Genomic DNA, 19589 nt, shown 5'->3' with positions numbered 1-19589 from the left:
TTTTTTTAAATAATAAATAAATACGAGTAATGTTATACGGGTTTTGAATGAGCTAGTGAATTTTATAGATCCAAGCAATATCGGGACATTCAAAATGTGCAGAAACATAAAACGTATTAACACCACAAGATTTACTATAATCATTTTATTACCATATTCATCCGAGACGAAAGATCTTCCAAGCATATCAATTAAGAAATTTCTTTGATATAAAATGCAATAAGCTCGAATAATTTCCAAAGCCTCCGTCGGAAATTGATATATGGAGAAAACGTTAGCATTTAGCATGCAATTAGTATTTAATAATTTAATTATTTATTTTTGTTTGAGTTACGTCCAACAGAGCAAAATTAATATTAAAGAAGACGAAAGCATCGTGAATATGAAACAATTAATTATTTATTTATCTATGTATCTACGAAAGACCATTTAAATTTATCGAAATTGACAACCAAAAATTATAAGATCGATTTATTGGCTTATGCGTTTTTTTCATCGATTGAAAATAAAAATTAATGCATTATTTACAATATTTGAGTTTGTCCAAATATTTGTAGACAAAAGACTAGATTTCACCCCCTCGGAAATCATTAAGATTAACAAATTTCAACAGGTATGGAGAATACCTTAAAGAAGGAAATATCGAAGTCTAGGATTTTACATGGCTTATGACCTGTCATTGTCTGGTTTAAGTGGCTACTTTACACACTGTGTAACATTCATCATTTTGCCTATGATTGAACATCCATATTTCTTTCATTCTTCCATTTGTTGATTTTAGTGAAGTTAAAGAGCTGAAACCTTTATTGTTGTGAAGAGATTCATCTGATTGAATTATTTCACATACTTGGCAACGCCTGAAAACAATTTTCCAATTTTTAAACTTCCTTTTGAACCAGTTGGTTTTATTACAATATTTGAGTTTGTCCAAATGTTTGTAGACGAAAGACTGAATTGTCATAAGCCCTGTAAATTGCTACACTTCCATATTCTCCATCCCTGTTGCTATTTGTTAATGCATTATTTGTTTAAGACGTTTTATGATGAATTAATTTCATATTTGCTCACGCCTTGACAGATTATTTTATTTATTTTAAGATTAAAAACTTTTATACGAGCGTTCACTTCCTTCGAATACTTAAAACAGTTCAGAAATCATAAACAAATAACATGCACAGTACACGTGTATATTAAAATAACTAGATTTACAAACAAAATCCTTAGATTATTTTACATCATATAACATACCTAGCTGAAGTTCTTCTATTGTATCCATTTCGGCGCACATTTTTATGAAACTTATTGAAATATGTTCAAAAAACCCTTAAAGCATTTTCCTTTTTTAAAAATCTAGGTTAATTATTTACAATTTAGAGAATAAAAACGGTGTACCTATCTAACAGCGACTATCACTACTCGTAATAACTCCAACAAGGTTAAAGTCAGCGGTTCTGGTTAATTAGATTAAGTGAATTTTCTAGTCATAGAGCCTTACTTATAAATCGGGTATAAAGTTAAGCTTGAGAATAGTGGTAGAATAATGATGGTATAGCAAAAAATATTACTTATAAACCTCGCATAGAGTTAAGCTCGGTTTAAATCTGGGATGGCGACCATAGAAACTTATACCTGCATACATAGAATTAAGAATAGACCAGAAACCGCATATGTACATCAAACAGAAGGCGACTCTACTACTATTAAATGAGTAGGTTTACGTTTTGCCACATTAGTTTCTTTGTAGACGTCGCTCAGTACGCAATTCCTGATTCGAATTCAACTATGCCGTGTTGTGTCCTTTTAAAGTGTAGAAATACTGCTAGGATCTTAAAGAAACAGGATGGCATCACTTTTCATGTGTAATTAACAAACAAATGTTTAAGTAGCAAATGAATTACTTAAAAATTGAATTATTTTTCCATCTGTTAATTTTTTTTACCCTACTTTGCTCATTCAATACAAGAACTAATGAAAATTAGACCTCGGATTAAACAACGCCGTGGGGGACATTTGAACGACATTATCTTTCAAACATCAAATATTATTTAGCATGATATAAAAATATCCGTTTTGTGTCAAGTAAAATTTGTTTTATATTTTAAGTTCAAACTTCATAAATTCAATTACTCTTATTAAATGACCCTTTATTTATCTAATCTGTTGTGTAAATCAATGTTTCCGCGTGCACAGTAAAAATTTTGAGAAATTTATAGATTGATATTTTTTTTACCGTACATTTGTTTTATGATTTTTTTTCCCATAAAGCAACATTACCCGGCGACTTAAAGTATGCGCGCGGCGAAAGTGTGTCTAAGTGTGGGAATTATTGGACACAGTCCGATGTATTCAAATATGATTCTACGCTTCATCTGGACTATTCTTAATTCTATGCCTGCATATTATGTGGTATAACGCTGGAATAAGCACGCGATCTGTCAAAAGTCATATTTTTCGGTAATCAAAATGGATAGTTATCAGATTTAAAAAAAAAATTTAAACAATTTCAAAGTCCTGCGACCTTCTTAATGCAATTAAAGTAATTTTTAATAATGTGTTTGAATTAATTGTGATTAAAAAAAAAACACAAATAAACAAAAGAACTCGTTTTTTACGTTCTCCTCTTCTTCCTTATTTTGATTTCTTTTTCTAACGGTTTTCTCCATGTTGTCCATTACACTGACAGTAGTCCCGATTTGGCTTTGACGTTTGTTTGCTGTTATAAAAGTTACTGCGCACGCGCACATATCAGTGTTGACTATTTAAAAAAAATTAAGCATGAAATAACCTGTGAATTGTTATTCCAAGTAATAAATATTTTTATAAGTAACCTTTTTTATATCGGTTATAAATAGTTAAACGGGTATAGTTATTTTTTAATGGAAACCTGGTATAAGGAAATCTAATAAGTTATAGTATAATATTATGTACTATATATATATATAGCCAAGCGTTTCCCAACCTTTTTAATCCTCCGGACCGGTGAAAATAGGGGAGAGAAAATTGGACCTGTAGCGCAAGTATATCGCCATGCGGTTCGACTGTGGAATCATCTCCCATCCACCATCAAAGATGTTACTACATTATCTCTGTTTAAATCACGTCTGAAGAAACATCTCCTTTCTCTTCCTTAATCTCTCCTCCTTTCCTCTTTCCTCTTTTTTCCTTTTTCCCATTGAGTAATAGTTTTGATTTAAGGTAATTTATTACGTTTATTTCTATTTTTATATATCTTTGGCTTTTTAATATTTTTTTCTATTGAATATGTTCTGTAACTTAAATTATAAAAATAAAACTTTTATTTTATTGGTTGGTTGGAAGAAATTGCCATTTGGCAATAAGTCCGCCAATGTACAAATAACATTATGTACAAAAAGTTCAACAAATAAAAACTTTTATTTATGTAGTATTTCGTTTATTGGTTGTTAATGTTGTATTATAACAAATATATAGATAACAAATGACGATTTTTTTACTACAGGAATATTAAAATGGGCGGACCGGCAGAAAATCTCAACGGACCGACGCGGCAGCGGCCGGTTGGGAAACGCTGCTAAACACGTTTAAGGACACAATGTATGTATGTAGCATGCGCAGTCCGTCCATACACGGGATAGACCCAATGCTTCCCTAAACATTTGAGTACACAATCAGTAAGTACCTATTTTTTACCTAATAAAATAAGCTGTAAGTATAATACTCTTTTTAGTAACTGAAACAAATATTTTTCAATTAATTTGTTTTTAACCGTAACGATCCGAGATAGGTTTGATGTTCATTCAATAATAACTTCTGAAAAATAGTGACGACATATTGTTCTGAATTTTTATAGATAGGTGTATGTAGTTATTTTTTAATTAAAATTTATTTATAAACCCTTCCAGATTTCATTAATTTAACAAAATAATTTTTCTTTTAAAAATTCGTATCCTATTGTCAATAATTCTATTTTTAACATCTTTATAAAGGTTGTCTGAGTCTTTTGTTTGTCTTTGTCTTGTAGTTTATTGCACAATTTCAGTCCCTGGTTTCTTAGTCTCGACTGTCCTTGTCTCATTTTAGAATGTTGTATATGATATTGTACTGATATTCTCGTATTGTGTCCATATTTACTACAATTTTTGAATTAATCGTTAATAATTAAATAATTTTAAAGTGTTATTTTTAATTAAATAGAAATTGTTATGTTCATGTAGATTTAACACCATTACGTTTAGTCCAACAATTGATTCTCAGAAGCACTAACTGTCTAAATCAATTAAATATTTTTTACCTCGTTGCCGTTGGACTGTGTTAAAAAGGCAATAGTTCGTTTTCCTGTCTAGAAATTTAATGACTAATCTTGAATGTCTTTTATCGACCGTTTCATAGAATCTGCAATTAATACATTACTTTTTAAGTTGTTTAATGACTATTATTTAATATCAGTAGGTGTTTATCCGCAGTGCCTACTACGACCATAAAATAACATGGAAAACGAGTGTGTGCGTGTCGCTAGTTGCGAGTGATTAATTTAATGATAGCGTGAGAGGTTTACTTCTCTAATACTAAGTAATCGATAGGTATTTTTAAGAATTTACGTTATTGTTAAGAAAAATAAGAGAATTATTTAAAAACAAACAACACATCGCACTAACCCGCACAGTTTTAATAAATATATTGTTCAATTTTTATTTCTTCTTCCATCGTGTTTCGTTAATAATTTCGATACCTTGGGACTTAAAAAAAGACTTCGCCTTTTCCCGAAACGCGTTTGAAGGAAATTGGGAATGTTCAATTTTGCTTATGTTTGTCATGTTAAAAGTGTCAATTCAGGAATAAGATGAAAGAAAAAGGGTTTACGGTTTCCTCCCTTTGGCACTGGTTCCAGGGAGGCAATTACAAATGATCGAATCCTACCAATGAATGACGCCGAAAATTTAGTCCGCGTTCCTTAATTAAAATTTAAAATAGTTTTTTAAAAAAAAAAATATTATTATTATTAATAAAAACATATAATGCAAAAAGTACATATTATACTCCCAGGAGTTATTAAAGAAACTCATTTGGGACTGCACATAAGAAAAAACTTTTTTTTTTCTCATTCATATTTTAAATAGGTTTCTGCAAAAAACGGCCACTTCAAAGTGATTATAAACTCAAATAAATCCCAATTCACGCAAAAAATGCTCGCTTGAACGTGATTTTTATACGACTTTTGACAAATACGAAGACGGTATTCTTAACGTTAGTCTATATTTATATACCGAGGTATTACAAAACCGGTTTTTTTTTTAATCTCGATACGCACACTCGGAAAGATAGTAAAACAAATGGAAAAAAATACAACTATTTTTTTTTTTATAGTAGCAATGTTTTTAGGGCTAGATGCTCTTATATGTTAATAGGGTAGCATCTAGCCGTTCGGTTTAAAAACTGTCAGTTATTTCAGAATTTAATTCGACTTCAAAATTGACTTATTTCTCTCTCGTATTTAAATAGCCTTCTAAGAAAAAAACTGGCACCTCAGAACGATTAAAAATTAAACATTTTTTTAAGAGAACAAAAGTTTTTGTTGCGGAAAGGGAATGATGTTGATGAAATTAACAGAGTTACCTTCAATTGTCTATAAAGTAAAATTAAATTTCCTGTATGAAACATGGAATATTTATATGCATATATTACGTGTTAAATTACAGGTAACCTGCGAAGACATCTCAAATTTTTACACAAATATACACATTTTAGTATTGAAAATTCGATTTTACTTTACAGACAATTAGAGATAACTTTATTAACTTCCAAATGTAATCGGTGCCCAAAGACAATTCTGTTTTACGCATTTATAAGCTTTTGCCACATTTTACACACATCGTCCAAATCCACGCGGTAATCCACCGCGAAAAGTGGGAGGGTAATCATTGTTCCACGAAGATAGCCTGCCCGTCTATCTCGGTAACGATGTCTCGGGACAATTTTTGTCCTATAAATTGCTGTTTACACGTAGACAATAGTCGAATCCTGGGACAAAAAAAAAGTGTATTGTCTACGTGTAAACGGCCTTTAATACACTGAAACTTGAACATTAATAATTTGAGCACTGTCATACTCAAAGCGTTATGTCGAGCATTTTTTGTTTAAAGTTAAAATCAATTATTAGTAACTTGTCACGTCATCAAGTGGATTTATTTGTTGGGAGAATATAAATAAAAAGTTATTTTATTAAAACTCGAAATATTATTCTCTTTATTGAACCTTTTATTTTTCTCTATATTTTATCTTTTTATGTAATAGACAAAGTGGAAATTCGGGATAAATGTTGTCATAATTTTAATTTTTTTTTTTTAACGCATAGCTATAACACTTATTCAAACGAAAATAGTACCATAATAATATTCAAATGAAATATCTAATTATAAATATAATGACAGGGTCATCCATGCGTCCATCATCCATTACGAATGAAATCACGCGAGTGTTAATCTGAGTCAAGTATAATTGATACGATCAAGAAAGGGTCCCTGAGATGGTTTGGTCATTTAGAACGAATGGACGACGAAAGAATGGTAAAACAAATATATATGGCGAAAATGAACGGTAACGTGAGACGAGGACGACCAAGGAAGACGTGGCATGATCAGATAAACCAAAATCTTAAGTCTGGTCATGTCAAAAGCAGACAGAACCGAAGGGCATGTATGACAAGATGTATGAATGTGGAAGAAGCTAGGAATATATGCCAGGATAGACGTGTGTGGCGGTCCATTCTCTCTGCCTACCCCTACGGAGAAATGGCGTGATGGTAGTAGTAGTAGTAGTCATCCATGCATAACGCAAAGACTATAAGCGACGCATTTCACAATTTCTCCGTTTTTTTTTTCGGCTTTAAAAATATATTTTTGTTTCGATTGACATTACAAAAGACATCCATCGTTACACACGCATTAGATTCATAAAGTGCACGCCTGTAACATATTAATAAACAATATTTTTTATTAATGAGAATGTCAATAATCTAATATTGAAATCGCCAGGTTGATCTGATCAAATTGTATAAATTGCAGGTAGCACCAAGCCCGAACACTCTCGCATGCACATTCTTACGCGCACACATAAACAAGTGCTATCGCACTTATCTACATGCACACATATACATAGACACAGACACAGACTTTACACATATACATATGTACATCGGTACCTTAGCTTATTTTACATTTTTGTCCTACCTACAAATTTTAGTTGGTGAATCATAATAACTTGCCTTATATTAAAATCAAAATCAAATCAAACGTGGTCCCGAGGCTAGTGTCGCAAACTTTTGGATAAGGTCGAAAGATCGAAACCCATGTTTTTGCGACTTAATTCCCATTTCCGAATGGTGAATTATTTACAACTCGTTAAAAATGCCTTCAAAATTAAAATATATTTAATAAAATAAAACTAAATAGGTATTTCTTTTTTACTTTAAAAAAAATGGTATTCAAAACTAAAAACATTTTCAAATTTCAAATGAAATAAAAATACAAAAAATATGTTTAAAGGTGCGTTTACATAATGTAGCAAAAAAGCTTTATGACCTAGATAAATTAATGTATATGTAAGTTTATCGTATCGTGGAGTAATGGTCAGCGCGTTCGCCTACCGTGCAAGAGGTCTCGGATTGATTCCCGGCGTATTTAAAATGAAATATTAATTTGAAATGGTGTTTTTACACTAGAATATTTCATAGTCCCTGGACTGGTATATGAAGCATAGGACTGATCATCTTACCTTCATGTAACAAAAATGATCGAGATACGCTGCGATTGGTGTGCGAATACAGTGCCCTATGCTCCATTAAGTGCGGAAAAGAAATAATAATGAAGTATACAAAAACGCCACCTAAAAACAGCTATAAACTTTAGCCGAATTTAGGAGCTTATAATCGTATCATAGCTGAAAGAAAATTTATCGAAAACATTATAGCTGAGCTACACAACAGTTACACCATTTGAAAAAAAACGAACACAACTTATGTTAGCACCAAAAAATTGCTCAATTTCGTCTACTAGGCATTCATTCCATTTTGAAGGCTTGCAATCAAACAAAATAATAAATGTTACGTAAAAGCAAACACAATATATTGTACAACAAATTTTATTTCGAATGCGTACAACCATAACATTTTATTTTACTGTTGATGCTCATTTTTAAATTTGATAAAAAAGGCACACACCTTATGTTAACACCTAATAAATTAATTTTACCGATCTCGGCTATATCGCTTTTTTTATACATAATGTAAACGCGCCTTACGATCTTTAATTAAATATTGCGATGCAATTAAAGTAAGAGAAGCGTAAATACTTGATCACATTACAACAATAAATAAGTGACATATAAATGCAACTTGTCAAGAGGAAGTAACGAGCCTACGTTGTCTTCTTGCCGACAGACAGGAAGCCGGAGGTGTTGGAGAAGTACTTGGCGTTGGCTTCGTTCACCTTCTTCTCCGCAGCTTGAGGATTCACAATCTCCAGACCCTGAGGAAGAAACAATGGAAGATATTAGCGTCCAGTCCGATGGCCGAGCGAACAATGGCCGAGCGATCATAGTAATTGATGACCGCAATCTCAGGTATTCGCAAAATGCCTGAAAAATGCAATTTGCTCGTTTTACAATGGCCGACACCGTTAGTTGCATGCCTCGGGACTGGGTACCTACGTTAACAATGATATTATTTGACAAGAAGCACGATTACGCAATCACCTATTCGACAGATCATTAGTATTTATTATAATATATTAAAATTGAACCGTTCATATAATTTAAGAACGCATGGCGCATAATCAATAAGGTTTTTTTACTACCATGTCATGGGGTAATTACTACAACTAGGTAACTTCAAAATCAACATTAGTGAGTTACCCACTAAAAATACATGGTTGTATCTTCCTCCATGAATGCTACAAATAGACAAGTCGTGAATTATTCCAACTAGGCTGGATCTTATATGCTTTTCCAAAATACTTAATGCTATAAGTGATTTCCCATCTCTGTAACGATCAATTTCTTTTCATGTTCCCAACCGTGTCATCAGAAATCAAAATCTTCTAAGATCAACTTTTGTTTTTATGCCCCAACATCCAGAATGTGTAGATAGTTCAATTCGTCACACAACTTGGAATTATTTGGGATAGATCTTCCGGCTTTTCGTAGATCTCTTCGACACTAAAACAGTGCGGGGTGAAGATGGATTGGCATAGTTAAGCTCGAAGTCTTATGTTAATCGTGTTTATAATTATATTTTGTAAACCATTATTTTATTGCCTTTTTTTGTCTTGGCTACATAGTTTTATGTTATTTTTGTTGAGTTTCTTGTACATATTTATGTTCTTAATATAACTGTTGTAATTGGCTTGGGCCGTGTATATAATGAATTAATAAATCATACTATGATGATCTGAATGCATGGCTTGTCTATTTGTAGCATTCGTAGAGTATGAAAAAAATTGTTTTTTTAGTGGGTAACTCTAGAATGCTATGAAGTTACCCAACTACCCCACGATATATAGCAATATTAAATCGCAGACAGTAATTCTAAACAAAAAATAATAAACAATGTTTTAAGTGTGCCCATTTTTTTGTAGACATGGCTGGATCTCACTCTCTAGGGAGTTATTAAGATTAAAATTTATTGCGACAGAGAAGAAACACATTTCTGAGACAGGAATATGGAAGTCTAGACAGTTACAGGGCTTATGATTCGTTGTAGAAGAGCTGAAACCTTTATTGATGTTGGTAAAATTCATCATTCATTTCTTAGCCTTAGAACATACTATTGCCTAGTTGGGCGACAAATTGTGAATTGCAAATGCAAAAAATAAACTATATTTGTAAATAAAAATAAGGCATTTAATTTTAATTTACATATATATATATATATATATCTTTGATCACATTCCTCATATATATATATATATGTATTTAATTTGTCAACTGTTTCTTCTTGTTTCTCTAATCTTTAATGAACATAAATATGCATGTATGTACTCAAATGTAAATCTTGATAATAAATAAAATAAATCAATCTGCCTGAATTATTTCACCTACTAGGCAACACCTGAAAATACTTTTCATACTTCTTTTGATACCGTTCAGTTGAATCAACCATATTTTTAGTATGTCCAGATGTTAAATGTTACAGTGTGTAAATGTTACAGTGTGTAAAGTGGCCACTAAAACTGGCCAATGACAGATCATAATCCCTGTAAATGCCTAGACAATTATATTCCCTTCTAAAAACTGTTTTCCCCCTCTGTTGCCATAAATTTTAAAAGATAATAACTTAACAAGTTTATATTCAATGATAGTCATTCAATTCCTTACACCTTTATTAACTTGGATCCAATGTCTGTCCTATATATAAATTTGTTTTTTATTTTTATTTTAATGTTTTCGTTTCTAATTACCTGATACTGTATATACGGTGTTTCAGGGCCAGAAATTTCTCATGGTAAACTTTTTTTTAAATCTGATATTTTTTCCAAAAACCCTTTTTTTAGGTTTTTTTATACATTATTATTTAAAAATTGAGTAAATCTTTCATTCCTTGGACTAGCATCTTTCATTATATCTAAAATTTTACAATTGAATGTCCAAATACTTTATCACTAAGATAGTTTTAAATAAAAAGAATCATAAGCATGTTACTAGAAATAGGGATAAAACAAGGCTGCCATTTAAAACGAAAAAACATTATTCCCAAAATTGCATTAAAAACTGGTTTCAAAATGTAAGAGATGCCTGAATGTATGAAGAATGAAGAGTTTGAATGAATTAAAAAATAAATGTTTCTTGTGGTCCATTTTCACTAACCTACTTGTATCTATTATAACGTGTATGTATATTTATATATTTTTCTTAGGCATACCTGCATAGGAGTGAAGGCCACGGACGAGGCCGTCCCGGAGACCTGCCTCTTGACGGTGGTGGCTCCTCCCCACTGCTGCTGCTGTTTCTGGAGATTCCTCTGCAGTGTCTTACTGATGCGCACCTTCGTCTTCTCGTCCACCTGCGGGAGGCGGATCCTCCCCGTGCCGGCCTTGCCGATGGTCCCGCGGGAATACCCCAGATCTTCTTGGTACGCGTCATCATCAATCTGAAACCGAACTGTTATATTAAAATTGGGACAAGTAAAATTCAATATTCCGACTCGTAGATTGAGAAACAATGAAGTACTGTTCATCGATCAGCATAGAACAAACTATGGCCTAAATTCTCCAATGACCCGCCTTTGTCGTATTGTTAACTCAAGAGAAGATCTGTACTTTTTTGGTTTAATAAATAAATAAATTAACTGAAGAAAAACCAAAAAAATATTCATAAATTTAGCTAGCACGCAGAAAAATACGATTCCTAAAGCTTTCTGTGTCCGGTCGCATGAAGAATACAGTTCTGTGTGTGAACCAGAACTAGAACCCTATTGGAGTATTTTTTCGACATAATTGCAGCTCTCGGGTTAAACTCTGAAAAAGAAATCGAGTGGAGATAAGTCCGCCTCGTAGTGTCCTAGGTTCCGAGGTTCGATTCCTGCCAGGGTAGAAGTAAAATATTTATTTTAACAGTGATTTTACACTGTAATATTTCATAGTGTCTGGACTGGCAGCTGAAGCGTAAGACTGATCACGTGATTTATGTTGCAAAAATGATCCAGATACGCTGCAATTCAGGTACCAATGCAGTGCCCACCGGGTGCGAACAGAGAAATGATGATCATCACACTCAGTTAGTAAGTACTTATTTGCAACGAAAAGTTTTGTTGAGCAACAGTTACTTAATGTTTTTTTTTTTTTTAATTTACTTTTATTATTATTATCTTTTTAGTCTTATTTAATTGATACTGTTTTTTCAATAAGCTGTGATAAAAATATTACAAGCAAACAAATATTAAACTAATTCAATTTTTATATACTGTGTACGTATGTACGTACTCGTACATACATTGATTTTTTTCTACCCCATTCATTCGCAATAATTGTTTTTGACCCAATTTCTTTTTAGCATTTTTTTTAGAATTCATATCAATCACATTGTTTGCAAAATGTAGCATATTTTTTAGAATATAAGTGTTATGTAAATAATTTTAAAAGGTTAATAAATAATCAATAAAAATTGCTGCGGAAAGGCAATATAATTAGATTTACATCACCAAATACTAAAATATTACAAAAGAGATGAAGAACATTTTAGAGAAGGTTTTATAGAAGTCTAGGCATCTACAAGGCTTATGGCCTATAATTGGCTGGTTTAAGTGGCCACTTTACACACTGTGTAACATTCACCATTCTACCCATATTTGAACATCTATATTCCTTCAATTCTTTCTATGTGTTAATATTAATAGCTCCCCAGGGAGCTGAATCCAGTCCTTGTCTACAAAAATTTGGACAAACTCAAAATATTGTTGACCACCAAATACTATTGAATTTTAACCAGATACTAAATAAAAAAATACTGTATACTTGCATGAATAATATGTGGCACAAAAAAGATGGAAAATCAGATTAAGTGGCAGTTGCACCCAAAAAAAGGCCTTTTCATCAAAACGGATGACATGGGTTGCATGAAAAAATGTAAGATATTGCAACACGTACTTCCCACTTTGACGAAAACGTAACGATTATTTAATTTTAAACAATATTTTTTTTATTATCCAACTGGATCTTATAGATACGAATGTAACTTAAAGCAATAAAGTTTAAAGCACTTCAAGCGTAATATTTTATATTTCACAATACAACTTGTTTTATGTTTCAAATCTATTGTCCGAATAAGAACCATAATTTATTTAATTAACTAACCGTTTATAACCAGGATCTCACGAGCACAAAATAGCCTTCCTTCCTTCCTACATTACGGCTTTCTTTCAGCGTAATCTATAGAAATAGTACGTATTTAGTACGAGATGGATCACTGTGATATTTCATGAAAAGGATCTGCATCCGAGGCCAGTGGAGCATAAACGATGTGAAACATTTATTGAAAAATTGGCCTAGATTAAGAGTCGAAGGTTGCCTAATAAATAGTGAATTCGTGTTATATATACTTCTACAACAGATCAACTACACGAGTAACTTACTTATAGGTAGTATCAATATATTTTTCTACAGAATGCAATTGTGATTAAAAATACATAGCTATTACTATGCAACAGCTTTCCTAACGAAATAAGAAAAAACTTTTTTCGTCACATCAGTCTTTTGCTAAGGGCCATTTGCACCAAAAAAGTCAAATGTTTAAATTTAAATAATAGAGAAATATCACATACTATGAATACAGATAAAAATATAATAAATTTAGATTAATTAATTGTATTTTCAAAATCAATACGGATAGTGTGGAGAAATGTTTTCATATATAAATTTAATAAAGATTTTTTTTATTACGTCTCTAGAAAAACGCGACATGTTTGGCCTTGGTAGTTGTGATGTCAAGATTCGGGCAATTTTCTAAACAAATTTGAATGGTCAGGAACAAATTAACATGAATCGTGACGTATTAGGGGCGTGGCCAATAGTATGACCGTTTTTGCGCGAATTCAAAATTTGAAAATATTTTTATGCTACAAGTAACAAAAAATTATTTTTTTTGCTGGATACAGATATTTATTCCTTTAAAAATGTTTTAAAAAAGTGATATTTCGCTATTGTTGCGTTTTCGTCAAAATTGTCAAAACGTGTTATTTTGTCTTAATTTTTTTCATGCAACTCATTTTGTCCATTTTAAGGATAGCGAAAAAATTATTCATTTTATTAACTCTCCATTTTTTGGCGCAACTATGAAGTTTGCGATGTAATTGATTATTTGAAAGCTCTCAAAGCCAGAAACAAATTATCTGAATAATTTGCTAAAATTTCACAGTATACAGTGCCACCGTTTTGTAGCAACAATTCACGGACAGTGTATACTTGTAATGCCGTATTGAACAGACTTCATGAACTCGGCAATAATTATTCCCACGTATCGGATATATTTAGCGTAGACTATTGTTCCTATAGAACAAACCTTTTGAACTTTTTCAAAGATGGTGAATGGTAATTATATTTATTTATTTATACATTTCATAATATATACAATTTATTGTTCACTTTGCCCAGCTGTATGAAACAGAATTTACGATTTTCTTGTTATATTACTTTAAAATATTTTATTATTTAATATGTTTTTTACATTTATTCTTAAATTGTTTAAACTTTCTACTGAATATCTTGTATAATTTTTTTGTATTCATTTTTTGTATTAATCTTGTATAATTTTTAGGTTTCATTGTTTTATAAATCTTGGGTTAAAGGAAATTTATGTGTTTTTTTTTTAATATTAAGCCAATTATGTTAGTTTTATAAATTTTTCAACAATATTTTGAGTTTGTCCAAATTTTTGTAGACAAGGACTGGATTCAACTCCCTGGGGAGCTGTTTATATTAACATATTATAACATAAAATATAAGTATATAAAGGTTTCAGCTCTTTAACTTCACGAACATCAACAGATGAAAGAATATAGATGTTCAAATATAGGCAGAATGGTGAATGTTACACAGTGTGTAAAGTGGCCCCTTAAACCAGCCATTGACAGGTCATAAGCCCTGTAGATGCCTGGACTTCTATATTACCTTCTCTTAAATGTTCTTCATCTCTGTTGTAATATTTTATTGTAAATTTTTGTAAAATGCAGATTTGCTGATTATGTTAATAATATAAAATAAATCATAAAATCGAAAATATTTCTTTAACATTAAAATAAAACATTAATAATTTGATTACAGGCTGTATTAGGCAAAATATGAAAGGATAATCCACTAACGGTGTACTGTTTTCTCTCAGAGTCTGGATCTTTTTGTTAAAAAATAACTCTTAAAATATTCACTCTTTTAACGTGTTCCTTACGCTGACCGTAAAAATCCACAAGACACAGTAAAATCAGGATGGTTTTTTTTTTATTATACTATTTTTATTTTTTCAATGGCTAACAATAGGTGATTAAGGTTAAATTATTAAGCTTAGTGGTGTACTGGTTAGTGCGTTTACCTGCAATTATTTATTTATTTTTTTAATGCAATAAAAATAAATCCATGCTATGCGATTTTATCGTGCTGTGCAGATTTTTACGATCGTCTGAAATTGCCATTACGATTGTAGAGTTCCTAGAACAGCTATTACGCCTGCATATTTGGGAAATTGCTAAAATATCTCAATTATCATTTCAAGTATGTTTTTGTATTATTTTCTATTGATTTAAATGATTCTATTAGATTGTTTATTTAATTATGGATGTAACTAAATTTGTAAAATTTATATTTATATCTGATTATTATTTTTTATATCTTCTTTGGAATGTTATTATTTATTGTTTTATTATATTTATTTTTACATCATTTTTCTGAATTGTTATTCTATTGTATCAAATGTTATTATAATTTAATTTATTTTACTATGTTTTTTTTCATATTAATTATTATGGTTTAACACGAGCACTGCCTAAAAAGCCTTAATAAGTTCGTGATTCAAACGAGTGTCATTTTAAATGAATAAATAAATAAAAACCCTAAACGAACTTTAAAAATTAAATTGTATAAATATATCGATAAATATATGTAGACTTAAGCGGTTTCCAGGGTTTTCCTGTATTCGAATAGGAAGTTAAAATTTATCGTCAATTTTATCTACAAAGTAAAATTATGTTTTCTGTATGAAAAGTAGAATATGTTTACAATTTTTTTGTCACATGTTTAATAACAACAGGTTACCGGCGAAGATACTTTGAATTTTCATACAAATATATACATTTCCGTACATAAATATCGATGTTATTTTATACCGTCTCGATATGTACCGATGAAGATATCGTGTGTAATCGCGGCCCAGTTCTATTATAACTATGTATCGTTAGTTTGAAATTGATTTGTAAATGTTTCTTCAACGCAAATTAGTGTGATTATTGGTTTTGGAGTTTGCGAAATCCGAAGCGAAGCATAAGGAAAATTATATCGTCGCCGTTACCTACTAGTTTTTTAAACTTAATTATTTCCGCTATTCAAAAAAAAACAAATAAAGATAACTTCTCGAATTGATTGTTTGACTTCGCGAAATTTTGTCTTTATTTCGTAACACCACATTTCTAAGAAACATATTTTTATGATGGAAACAGGATATAATATTACACAACATAAAAATAACCACAAAACATACGTTAGTAAATAATATACAATATGAAACGTTTAGTAGTATTCAGGCAGGTGGGCAGGTGTTTCACTACATTGTTCATTACTACTACTACTACTACCATCACGCCATTTTCCCGTGGTGGACCGCCACACACATCTACCCTGGCCAACATTCCTAGCTTCTTCCACATTCATACATCTTGTCATACATTCCCTTGTGTTCTGCCTGCCTTTGACACGACCACTTAAGATTTTGGTTTATCTGATCGTGCCACGTTTTCCTTGGTCGTCCTCGTCCCACGTAACCGCTCGCCATATATTTCTGTTTTACCATTCTTTCGTCATTCGTTCGTTCAACATGACCAAACCATCTCAGAAACCCTTTTTTTAATCTTATCAATTTTACCTGACTCAGATATGCACTCTCGCCATTACATTGGTTCAACACCGAAAAAAATACAGAAAAAAGGTTCAGACATCAGATAAAATTAATAGGTACATAACATTTTGAACAAATTCACAAAAAAAAATGTGTATTTCTCCCTGGAGGATAGCGGATAACGTTTTCATAGAAACCACTTTTTTAAATTTTCAAATAAGTCCCCCGATTCTACGAAATATGTCAGTAAGAATAACATATTACAACAGAGATAGACAACATAGGATGATGCCAGGCTCTGAATAAGTTGATGCTGGGTTCTTGTCTTAAATAGGTTGATTTTGGGAATAAAATGGATATATGAACTATGATTTTCTTTTGAGCTTAATAGGTTTTAATTTTTGATAGATCTCTGAATCGGGGTATCTTTGAAACAGGCAAAATAACGTGAAAATGTTAATATGAATGAACGGTTACAGGATGGACGGTCCTCCTGGTTTACTTAAAGCTAATGAGCTAAGTAAGATACCATACCACATGCCCCATGGCGCAGTTGGTTAGACGTTTAACTGCGAAACTAGCGTCAACGATTCGATTCCCGTCAGTTGCAAGAAAAAATCCAGAGTTTTTTTTTCTTTTTTTAGAGGCTTAGCGGCTTTAAAAAAACCGTCAACATCGGAAGTGACGGAAAAATTAACTTTATATATTGAGGTGCATTGACGGTGACCGGGGCATTGAAAACAGTAAACGAAAATTCTAAATAACACGAATCTTTTATAAAAAGTTTTTTTTTAAAGTTATTAACCGTTCAAAAATTGATTTTGCAATGCGCGGATTTGAAAAGAGGCCGCAAGACCTCTAGAACGCATCCGGCCAAGTGAAAGGTCCTTTCAATGTTGAATTTTGAAGAAGAAAAAGTTCTCCATCGCTGTTGTGATATGTTAATCTTGATAACAAACTCACTGGGAGGTGAAATCCAATCTTTGTCTACAAACATTTAGATGAACTCGAAATAATCTTCATAAAAAAAAGGTTTGCACAAATGGCACATTTTAAAAATATATTTGCTAAATTCCACTACATCCTGCCGCTATGCGGTCACAGTTGATTCTCTAAAATGTGCAGAAAAGAATATACACTTTTTCCATTTAACTTCAGTTGATATTAATATAAAATAACAAAATGCTTGTATATATATATAGTTGGATAATTTATATAGCGCCATTTTTGTGAAAATCACCTCAAGGGCGCTGTACAATTAATAAATATCCCAGTACGTCTTGCAGCTACAGAGCGCATGGACGGTTGGGATTCTAGTTCCTCGTTTTCAATTAAGATCAATAAAAAATTATAACAGATAGGAGCTAGATTACAGGACGTCTTGCAGCTACAGAGCGCATAGACAGTTAGAAATTTAGCTCCCATTTACACATTTTAAAAATTGACAAATAAATTTAGTGTATTAATGATACTAAAAAAAAATAAAAATAATATGAATAATAAAAAGGAGTAAGATTACAACACGTCTTGCAGCTACTAAGCGCATAGACGATTGGAATTCTAGACCCCATTTATAAAATTTAGGTATTTTTAAGTTGGTATATGAAAGCTAGATAACCAACCATCGTGCAGCTACAAAGCGCATGGACGAGTGGAATTCTAGCAAAGTTAGAATGATATCAATAAATTTATAAAAAATAGAGCAATGTAGACAGTATTAAATGGGGTGTGCGATAATATATATATATATATATATATATATATATATATAAATTACAGTTTTTTCAAGAAAACAGGTGCAGCCTAATATAGCGCCCGTATACGTACATAGGTACGTAATAATTCGATAATAATTTGCAACAGGCCATAATATTTCGAGGCATGTCGTAAGTTGGAATATCTACATAGCGTATTGTTCGACCCAATAGCGAGCTGTCATTCTCACGATTCGTTCAATTGTATGACATTTAATTCGTGATTTGGATCTTTCGAGCGTCTACCAATACCTACATTTATATAGGACTCGGGTCAGCGTTCATTGAGTACAAGCTGCAGCAAGTGTAAACATTTAGGATGACTATAGAGCATTGAATTTAGCGCAACATTATCTTACCAGCAGCATAATATTTATTCAGAACACGTAAAATATAAAATACCAAAAATATATTGAATAATGATAGTAATAATTTATTCCGGTTAAGGGGCTGAAAAACCGAGACATTTTACCATATATATAAACAAAAAAGCATGTTTTATTTTCGTCAACAATATAGAAATAACGATGTGAAAAAAATTATTCCTTAAATTAGATTAGAGTAAAATAATAATATGGCTAAAAAAACAAATAGTAAGAAAAGAAACACGAATGTTAAAAAAAATAAAAATAACAAGACTCTAATAATAAACACTAATGTAATGGCGGTCTCCGCATTAATAATTTTTTACCAATGCGTGAACGGGGGCGAGTGCATCCACCCTGCAATGGCTTGAAGAAGCGTAGATATTGTTGAAACTTCTTAGGTGTTCATACGGGCTCCAGGGCCCCGATTACAATGGGAAGTTAACATTTATCTTCAAATTTATCATCAAAGTAAAATTAAGTTTTCTGTATGAAAAGCAAAACATGCATACAAAATTTTCTTCTAAACATGTTTAATTATAGGTTACCGACGAAGATATTTTAAATGCTTATACGAATATACTCATTTTCGTACATAAATGTCGGTTTTTCTTTATAGACAGTCGAAGATAACTCTGTTAACTTCCCGTTGTAATCGGGGCCCAGGCTCTTTGGCGAAGTAGATCAGAAAAATAAAATAAATATACTGTTTTACACATCCAATAAAATATGGCAAATCAAAACTAATATTTCGTTTAAATATTAGTAGCTAAAAAAGGTTTTTTATGTTAATTTTTGGTACCTGTAATATTAATCATAAGTTAAAGACGAGCGATAGAAACACTCACAAATTTTGAATTACAGTGACCTGTTTCATCGCTTTAGTGACAATTAAATACTGGTGCCA

The 19589-nt window shown here is 31.5% G+C and overlaps 1 protein-coding gene and 1 long non-coding RNA gene across 2 annotated transcripts in view; one reads left to right on the top strand and one right to left on the bottom strand.

Annotated features, from left to right (window-relative positions):
* Positions 1-1738: 1738 nt before the first annotated feature.
* LOC148278043 (uncharacterized) lies at positions 1739-11014 on the top strand. Its single transcript, XR_015823303.1, has 3 exons — positions 1739-3195; positions 3479-3650; positions 10886-11014. It is a non-coding gene; the product is annotated as an uncharacterized LOC148278043 (long non-coding RNA).
* Prp31 (pre-mRNA processing factor 31) overlaps positions 7510-19589 on the bottom strand; it is a 48286-nt gene continuing 36206 nt past the window's right edge. The window contains exons 8-9 of the mRNA XM_088231966.1: positions 10892-11119; positions 7510-8501 (exon numbers count right to left, since the gene is read on the bottom strand). Of these exons, the coding sequence (XP_088088092.1) occupies positions 8391-8501; positions 10892-11119 (339 nt within the window). The 3' untranslated portion in view covers positions 7510-8390. The remainder of the gene's footprint in view (positions 8502-10891; positions 11120-19589) is intronic.

This window comes from Micrasema longulum, unplaced genomic scaffold (assembly GCF_059751315.1).
Source record: "Micrasema longulum isolate JH-2025_06_02 unplaced genomic scaffold, ASM5975131v1 h1tg000937l, whole genome shotgun sequence".
NCBI classification, from domain to species: Eukaryota; Metazoa; Arthropoda; class Insecta; order Trichoptera; family Brachycentridae; genus Micrasema; species Micrasema longulum.
The sequence above is the reverse complement of the archived record's forward strand: the minus strand, read 5'-3'. Positions and strand labels throughout refer to the sequence as shown.